At 47.3% G+C, this 9,366-nt stretch overlaps 1 protein-coding gene across 1 annotated transcript; it reads right to left on the bottom strand.

The window, feature by feature from the left end:
* Positions 1-3,774: 3,774 nt before the first annotated feature.
* On the bottom strand, positions 3,775-9,146 carry LOC136781245 (uncharacterized). The gene is made up of 7 exons (XM_066740096.1): positions 9,053-9,146; positions 8,944-9,005; positions 8,761-8,836; positions 8,352-8,510; positions 5,213-7,341; positions 4,506-4,627; positions 3,775-3,910 (listed from the first exon to the last, which is right to left on the bottom strand). The coding sequence occupies exons 1-7, from the start codon at positions 9,144-9,146 to the stop codon at positions 3,775-3,777; spliced, it is 2,778 nt and encodes a 925-aa protein (XP_066596193.1).
* Positions 9,147-9,366: the final 220 nt, after the last annotated feature.

The following is a 9,366-nucleotide window of genomic DNA, read 5'->3' as shown; positions in this document are numbered from 1 at the left end:
GATAAAAGTCAAATATTTGAGTCGAATTACAAAAATCTATTAAATTTCGATTTACTGCATTTATTGTCCTAAAAACATTTCTTTAAATTATTAGACACATTGTATTTCAAAAAATGTAATTTTCTTGATTTATAAAAAGTATTATTTCCCAGACTTTTCATGTATTAATAAAAACATATTAAATATTGTGTATGGTCTTGTGCTATATTTCAAAATAGAAAACGATGGGGCGTTTATGGCTTAGATTGTAGTGTCCCTGAACTATATTAATTATATATAATACATACTTCCAGTACAGTCTTCGAACTACTTCTAATAATACTTCTCAGACAGTCCTCAAATTAACTACTTTATGTACTATATTTACTTCCAGACCTGTACTCAAACTAAACTAATTATGCTGCTTTTTTTGGGGACGGTCCCCAAATTAACGAATAGTCTCTGTGCGAAACAGTGCCCCAAGTTGGCTCCGAACCTGTGGTCAGAAAGGAAGGTCTTATGCTAGAGTAAAATATTCAAGGCAGAGGGAATAGGTAAAAGTGTTTTTTATTCAAATAAATAAAAAAAATATACAAACGTTTACAAAGTATTTTTATGTACAAGAAAAACCGTGATATTTACAATGGCGAAGGCCTAGGGAATTTGCTGCCGTTAAATTCTAGGGAATTTCTTTTCGCAGAAGATTCCCTAGAACCCCAAGACTCAAAATTCCCCAGGAGGGGACGCGGACTTAGAAACTCCCTGACTGGACAATTTTTCCTAGGGTATTCCCTAGTAAAATCCCCAGCCACGGGAGGAAGCGAAGTCGGAGAGGTGGATTTAGGGAAGGGGAAGTCCCCTTACCCCTCAGCCCCCTTCTCCCAGAGCTATGGTGGCTCCGAGCCACCCCAACCCCTAGGGTGAATCTACCCCTCCCACTACCCGACTCGTCGAGAGCCCTGGATTTGAGGGTCGGAACACTGGGTCCGAGGTAGTCCTCGGAGGCAGTGTGGAGGGGAAGGAGAGGGTGGACTTCTCCCGGGCAGTCCCCGGAGAAATTTCCCTTAGGAGGGAGGAAATGCCGCAGAGGGGTAGTCCCCTCTTGGTTGGCAGTGGGTGCTTGGGTGATACTTACCAAAGTAGTCGACCCTTGGAGTTCGCCGGTGGAGGCGTTCGTTTGATGCTGCCGTGAAGGCGTCCAAAAATGCCGTTGAGGCGAGTTGCCAAGAAGGCGCAAAAAACTGCTGCTGTTGAGCTGGTTTAGCTGTCGAGCAAGGCTGAGGTGCGATGGGTCCTTATCAAGGACCCATCTATATAATTACGCGACACTAATCTTGCCAGCGAGAGAGCTGCCGCGGGCGCTGGCCACCTAGTGGCCAAGCGCGCAAGTAGTGTCGCTTCGCGGCCGCGACGCGCCAGGGCCAGAAGACGCGCAAGCGCGCCGCGGAGAGAGAGACAGATAGAGCGGCTAGACGCTGTCGGTCTAGCCGTCTATTGTGAGCGCAATAGAGATGGGAGATATAACAGAGAAATGCGGAATCTACTTCGCAACATTTTCTGCTCCTCCCAATCTCGAACAAACTCCCCCCGTTGACGCGATGGCGTCAAAACAAGGAAGAAGAAAGTTAACTCAGTTTAATTACAAGTTTATTTACAAAAAAAAAAATAAAAATAAACGATATAAAACAGATAAGGACGAGACGACTATTTACATGGCTTCATTTGAAGTTTCGCGGAATTTAATTCCTGGGCCGGAGTCCACCGGAGTATAATTTTGCCCTGAGGGGCCCAGGCCTTCCATCTCCGAAGTTGGAGGGCCGAATAGAGCGGCACCTCGATCGTCTGCCCGAAGGCTCTGACAATAATTTTTTGCGCATTGCGCTCGATTTCCCTGGCGCTGGGATCGTCTAAGACTTTCCCAGCCCAGTTCGTCGAGGCAATGCGCTTCTGGGCGGCAACCACGGGCCTCCGACGTCGCGGGTTCGATGGTGGTTTCCGCGGCGTTGGTGGTGGTGGCTTCTCTTTTTGCCCCGCCGGGAGAACGTGGCCGAACAGCCGTCGAAACTCCGCTTCCTCCCGGGGGGCATGCAATTCGAGGACATCGTCCCCCTCGTCCTCGTATCCTACGCCCAAGAGGTGGGCCCACGGATAGTCTGCCATGATCAATCGCGCTGCACCAAAAAAGGCAAATGATGAGTACAAAGACTCAGTAAGTATCGTGGGAGTTTTGGAAGAAAAGACATGGCGGAGATCATAAAGTGTTCCTGAAGGTTTGGAACAGGAAACAGGACGACCTGAAGAGTCCCAGGACGCCCGAGAGAGGAGGTGGTAACCTGAAGAGTCCCAGGAAACCAGGAAAAGAAAGTTAAGCAACCTGAAGAGTCCCAGGAAGCTTGAGAAGGAGAGATGACAACCTGAAGAGTCCCAGGATGCCGGAAAGCAGGGTGAAGATAGACCCTGATAAGACCCAAAGTGAGGGCTAAGAGGGGAGTTTACAGAGTTGCGAGAGACTCCGTTGAATCTCTTTTCTCGCGGTTTTAAGGACAGCTACGCGAGCTACTCCGTCCACCCCAGGAACTAGTTTGAGAATCCGCCCCAAGGTCCACATACGGGGAGGATTGTTAGGTACTTTGACAAGCACCAAATCTCCTTCACCGAATTCCGAGTTAGAGTGCTGCCATTTCGGTCTATGTTGCAAAGTGTGTAAGTATTCGGAAGACCACTTCTTCCAAAAGGTCTCGGTGATTCGATTTACGGTTTGCCAACGGTTTAATGATGATTCTCGTAAATCCAAGGTGGATAATTCAGGTGGGGAGTTTAACGCCCGTCCTGACAAAAAATGCCCCGGAGTGAGTACGTCCAACGACTCTGGATCATCATGTAGCAGCGATATAGGTCGTGAATTTAGGCAGGCCTCGATCTTAGTCAGTAGTGTGGTCATTTCCTCGAAATTAGGCACGAAAACTCCGAGGGAGCGCTTCAGGTGGTGTTTCATACTTTTTACAGCACTTTCCCAAAGACCGCCCCAGTGGGGAGTAGCGACCGGAATGAATTTCCACTCGATTTCACGGATGGACTCGGTGGGTTGAGCGCGGGCGGCTTCTAAGGCACATCGGTAGGCGCGTTTTAGTTCCGCGTCCGCTCCTTGAAAATTAAGGCCGTTGTCTGAGTACATAACGGCGGGTTTTCCACGACGAGAAATGAATCGAGACAGCGCAGCGAGGAAGGCCTCGGTATCCAATCGAGAAACGAGTTCCAAGTGAACAGCACGGGTAGATAGACATACGAACACTGCCACGTAACATTTCATGGATTTTGCGTTACGACCGTGATGCAATTTAACCAAGAAAGGCCCAGCATAGTCTACTCCGGTGTGTTCAAAAGTGAAGCTTCGCGAAACCCTAGCGGCAGGTAGTGATCCCATAAGCTGGTTACCGAGTTTAGCGCGTTCGCGAACACACGTGACGCATTTGTGAACGCATGATTTTACTAGATTTCGCGCATTCACGACCCAAAACTTTTGTCGCAACGTGGACAAAGTTAGTTGGAGCCCCCCGTGAAGTGTATCTAGGTGCGTTTGCCTAATGAGTATGGCCGTTAAGTGGCAATCCGGAAGAATAATGGGGTGTTTCATTTGTTCAGAAATTTCGGCGTTCCGAAGCCGCCCCCCTATTTTTAGGATTCCTTGTGAATCAATGACCGGATGTAAGGAAAGAAGCTTTGACCGCGACGGTATACGTAACCCATGACTCAAGGCTGAGATTTCGCTCGCGAAGTGCGTTCGTTGAACAACCTTTACCAAGGCTTCAATCGAACTGCGAATTTCCGTTGCAGACAGGAGGGAGTCCTCCCATTGGCCGATTTTTCTGGTCCGCTGGACAAATCGAAGAACATAGGCCATAACTCGGACCAGTTTAGACCAAGACGAAAACTTATCAAAAAACCAACACTCAGTTGTGTCGAATTGAGCGGTTAACGCTACCTTCCGACTTTCTTCCGCGGTTTCAAAGACCTGAACGGGATTTGCGGTGTGCTCACGGAGAAAAGCAGGCCCATGCCACCAAAGTGAGTCCTCTGATAACTGTTGAGCACTGGTTCCTCTTGAGCACAAGTCTGCAGGATTCAACTTAGTGGGTACATGATGCCAGCTGGCTTCCGATAAATGTGTTTGGATATATGAAACGCGATTAGCCACAAACGTCTTCCAATGCACAGGTTGCTTTGCTATCCAGGCTAAAGCGACTTGCGAATCCGAATAGCAACGAATCGCATCACAACTCCCGACCAAGCTTCCCTTGACGTGAACCAATAACTTGACTAGAAGGGCAGCTGCGACCAACTCCAGACGAAGGATTGAAGTGGTCTTGATCGGAGCGACCTTTGTTTTGGACATTACTAAATGTACCGAGAGTTTAGCGTCCTCATCAGTGAGGCGTTCATAAACGACTGCGCCGTACGCAAGTTCTGAGGCGTCACAAAATCCAATTAATTCGCGTTTTCCAGTAGTAAGTGATTGTCCGGTCCACCGTGGAATCCGTAAAGTCTGTAAGTCTCGGAGATGCTCATAGCACTTGAGCCATTTTGACTTAATAGGTTCAGGAATTTCTTCATCCCAAGAGAGTTTAAGCAACCAGGTGGATTGCATTAACTGCTTTAGAGTGATGATTATTGGAGAAATCCATCCCAATGAATCGAAGATCTTAGCATTCTCTGATAAGAGGATGCGTTTGGTTAGTACACCAATGTGTGAAGGAGAAACACGGAAGCGGAAGCTATCATCCCCGTGATCCCAATATATGCCCAAGACTTTACTTGATCCAGCAGGATCCTCAAAGAAAGAATGCAGCTCGGTAGGTTCAAGCGGGGAAGACCCCGGTTGATTGAATGCCCATTTGCTTAAGGAGAAGCCCCCTTTTGCCAGTAGAGCGATGAGTTGTTCCCTAACCGAACTAAGTTGCTGTAAGTCATGGGCCCCAAAAAGTATATCGTCTACATAAGTAGAATTTAACAACACATCCTGCGCGAGAGGGAAGTTAGCTCCGTCCGTGTAGGCTAATTCGCGCAAAACTCGCGAGGATAGGAAAGGTGCCGGTCCAGTACCGTAGGTCACCGTGTTGAGTTCGAAGGCCTGAAGCTCACCGGAATCAGACTTCCATAAAATGTTCTGATACTTGCGGTCCTCAAAACGCACAAGAATCTGTCTGAACATTTTAACAATGTCAGTGACGCCTACATATCGAAAGGAACGCCAATTCATTAGGATCGGCGTGATGTCCTGTTGGAGCTTGGGTCCAATGAATAACGTATCGTTAAGCGAGACGCCAGTAGAAGTTTTAGATGATGCGTTGAATACAACGCGAATCTTGGTCTTCTGATTCTCGGTCTTGAATACTGCATGATGAGGCAGGAAGACGCGAAAGTCAGAGTTCCTAGGAACAGGAGACATATGTCCCAACATAAGATACTCCTGTAAGAATTGAGAATAACTTTCAGCCTGTTCTGGAGAAGTATCCAATCGCCGAAGTATTCTTGATAAGGTTTTCTCTGCTACCCGAGAAGAAGAACCTAGATTATGCCTTTCGATGTCGGATCGAAAAGGTAAGGCAACGATAAAACGACCCGAAGGGGTGCGTGATACCGTATCCACAAAATGTTGTTCACAGAGGGAGTCCTCTGTGGACATGGGTTTGACCTCAGGAACTTCTTCCAGTTCCCAGAAGTCGCGAAGAGTGTTTTCGAAGTCAAAGCAATGATGAACCGTGTAACTATGAGAGCGACCAGCCTTGGATAAGACTCCGGCTACGATCCACCCGAAAATCGTCTGCTGAGCAAGTACTGAATGATCAGGACAACGAATGTACGGACCTTCTACCACCTCAGCAAGATAATCTGCACCAAGGAGCACATCAATTGGAACCTTGGTAGAAGCGAAAGTATCTGCGAGCTCAATTCCGTTTAGTGCTGGAATAGATGACGGAGAATAAGACGGAGGTAGATATGGAGTAATCTTTGATAAGATTATTGCGGTTACATCCAATGAAGCACCGGGTCGTTTGAGAGAATGAAGGGTAATCTGTGCCTCCGCTCGAACGGTTTGAGCCGAATTCACTCCATGGATGGTAGCGTTGATACGTTGTCGCGGTACTCGTAACTGCTGAGCTAACTTTTCTGAGATAAAGGAAGTTTCTGAGCCCGGGTCAACTAAACCGCGGACTATAACACGAGAACCGTCATGAGCATCAATCCTGGCAGAGAACGTGGCCAATAGGACTGATCGTGTATCGGTAACGCTAAGATGCGTTGTAGAATGCGAGCTAGAGGGTTCAGGCTCGGAAGCGGAGTTTGTCGCAGGGGTAGTCCCCCGTGACTTGCTCCCCCCGGTGCCAGATTTGTCAAAATGCAACAACGTATGATGCATTTTACTACATTTCCTGCATCGTGACGAAGAAGAACAATTGGAGCAACTATGCCCTGGCCTCAGGCAGTTGATGCAGAGGTTCTGTGAAAATGCAAACTTTGATCGAGCCTGAGGGGTCAATGCAAGGTAGTCCTTGCACTGATACAAGAGATGGTTACTACCACAGTGAGCACAGCCGGTACTATTCACACTCGCAGCGTGTGACTTCAAGGATTTCCCCGATTCCTTTTTGGAAGTCTTAGGTTTGTTGCCTAATGATTGCAAAGAGTTAATGTGACGCGTTAGAAACTCCGAAAATTGAAGAAAGGTGGGATAATCCTTGCTGCTTCCCAGATACATCTCCCAGGCCAAGCGGAGGGTGTCATCCAGTTTGTTCTTCAATGAATGAACAATGATGGGATCCCAATGATAGACGCCGTAACCCATAGTTTTGAGGGCGTTGAGAGCAACCGTGACGGAGTCCCTAACTTCCTTGAGAACTTTAAAATTGTCACCCCGAAGCGTGGGTACTTGCGAGATCTGGTCTAAGAACGTATCCGTGATCATCCGTTTGTCAGTGTACCGAGCTACCAGAGTGTCCCATGCTATCTCATAGTTCTCGGAAGTGATCGCTAAAGATTTAATGACCGTAGCTGCTTCTCCTTGCAAACAGGATTTCAGATAATGGAACTTGTCTCGACCGGAGACATACACTTTGTCGTGAACAATGGAACGGAACGTCTCATAAAAGTTGTTCCATTCTAAATAATCCCCGGAAAACTTCGGTAAATCAATAACTGGAAGCCTAATGTGGTTTGTTTCGCCTGAAGGTGCAGTGTGACCTGATGACGACATTACCTGATTGGAACGAAGTTCATCTAGATGTCCTAGGATGAATTCTTCCGCGTCACTATGGGCATCAAGGGCCGCTTCATACCAGCTTTCGGTTACGTAATCCATTTTAGCTAATTCAGCCGGTTTAGTATGAGTAGTGATCTTAACGTGAGTTTTATGCAACACCTTAAGCCACTTCTCGACGGCCGCAAGCCTATCCTCCAAGAAAGGGAGGGTGAAGTTGCGTACTCCACGTTTCTTAATGTTAATGACCAACCGAACGAATTCATCCCGAATCATGGGCACGTAATTGATCGCTTCTAGTAATTCCCCTGAGCTAGGCGTAGTCATCTTGAATCTCTATTCCAGAACAAACCACAATCTTAACCCAGTCAGAATCTCCAACTTAAAAACACTGATGCACTTCGAACGTTTTTTGCCGGAAATCCGGCTCGAAGGACCAAAAATTTGTGCGAAACAGTGCCCCAAGTTGGCTCCGAACCTGTGGTCAGAAAGGAAGGTCTTATGCTAGAGTAAAATATTCAAGGCAGAGGGAATAGGTAAAAGTGTTTTTTATTCAAATAAATAAAAAAAATATACAAACGTTTACAAAATATTTTTATGTACAAGAAAAACCGCGATATTTACAATGGCGAAGGCCTAGGGAATTTGCTGCCGTTAAATTCTAGGGAATTTCTTTTCGCAGAAGATTCCCTAGAACCCCAAGACTCAAAATTCCCCAGGAGGGGACGCGGACTTAGAAACTCCCTGACTGGACAATTTCTCCTAGGGTATTCCCTAGTAAAATCCCCAGCCACGGGAGGAAGCGAAGTCGGAGAGGTGGATTTAGGGAAGGGGAAGTCCCCTTACCCCTCAGCCCCCTTCTCCCAGAGCTATGGTGGCTCCGAGCCACCCCAACCCCTAGGGTGAATCTACCCCTCCCACTACCCGACTCGTCGAGAGCCCTGGATTTGAGGGTCGGAACACTGGGTCCGAGGTAGTCCTCGGAGGCATTGTGGAGGGGAAGGAGAGGGTGGACTTCTCCCGGGCAGTCCCCGGAGAAATTTCCCTTAGGAGGGAGGAAATGCCGCAGAGGGGTAGTCCCCTCTTGGTTGGCAGTGGGTGCTTGGGTGATACTTACCAAAGTAGTCGACCCTTGGAGTTCGCCGGTGGAGGCGTTCGTTTGATGCTGCCGTGAAGGCGTCCAAAAATGCCGTTGAGGCGAGTTGCCAAGAAGGCGCAAAAAACTGCTGCTGTTGAGCTGGTTTAGCTGTCGAGCAAGGCTGAGGTGCGATGGGTCCTTATCAAGGACCCATCTATATAATTACGCGACACTAATCTTGCCAGCGAGAGAGCTGCCGCGGGCGCTGGCCACCTAGTGGCCAAGCGCGCAAGTAGTGTCGCTTCGCGGCCGCGACGCGCCAGGGCCAGAAGACGCGCAAGCGCGCCGCGGAGAGAGAGACAGATAGAGCGGCTAGACGCTGTCGGTCTAGCCGTCTATTGTGAGCGCAATAGAGATGGGAGATATAACAGAGAAATGCGGAATCTACTTCGCAACATTTTCTGCTCCTCCCAATCTCGAACAGTCTCCAAACTAACATAACTGTTGCGAAAAATGTTCCCAAACTAAACAGAATATATATATATTATTTTATGTATTATTTTCACGTGAAGCAAAAATGTCAATCAGCCCCCTATTACACAATATAAAATTACTATTGGTTAAAACGTACATTAATAATATAAGGAAAAAGTAATTTTATATTGTGTAATAGGGGGCTGATTGACATTTTTGCTTCACGTGAAAAACAAAAAAATATTATTTAATTGGTTGTAACTTACGGTCTCTGATGTCATCCAACAGCTTTCTATCTGGATTTATCCTTTTTAAATACCACATGAAATCGTAGAGGTGTGCGTAGATTTCGTCGTACATTTTTTTTTTTAAATAATAATTATCTTTGAGACTTTTTCGGTCGAAGTGCACAAACTAGAATGAGCGTACCCATCCACAGATTCACTATAGGAATTTCATGTAAGAGGGGAGACGTCACATGGGTACACAAGTGGCCTCCCCCCTCTTACGTTAAGCAGTGGACGCCTTAGAGAGAGAGAAGGAGAGAAAGAGAAACCGCCATGCGCGAGCCAAGAGAAGC

This window comes from Prorops nasuta, unplaced genomic scaffold, assembly GCF_024137725.1.
Source record: "Prorops nasuta isolate Cenicafe-Biocafe unplaced genomic scaffold, Cenicafe_Pnas_1.2 PNAS00002, whole genome shotgun sequence".
Classification (NCBI taxonomy): domain Eukaryota; kingdom Metazoa; phylum Arthropoda; class Insecta; order Hymenoptera; family Bethylidae; genus Prorops; species Prorops nasuta.
This window is presented reverse-complemented; position numbering and strand designations above follow the sequence as displayed.

Excerpts from the sequence above, each read along its gene's own strand:
- LOC136781245 (XM_066740096.1), bottom strand. The coding sequence starts at position 9,146 with ATGTACGACGAAATCTACGCACACCTCTACGATTTCATGTGGTATTTA. Across the intron at positions 9,006-9,052 it reads GTTGGATGACATCAGAGACC|CAAAAATGTCAATCAGCCCC; the intron begins GTAAGTTACAAC and ends TTTCACGTGAAG. Across the intron at positions 8,837-8,943 it reads TTTTTCCTTATATTATTAAT|TTTGGGAACATTTTTCGCAA; the intron begins GTACGTTTTAAC and ends TATTCTGTTTAG.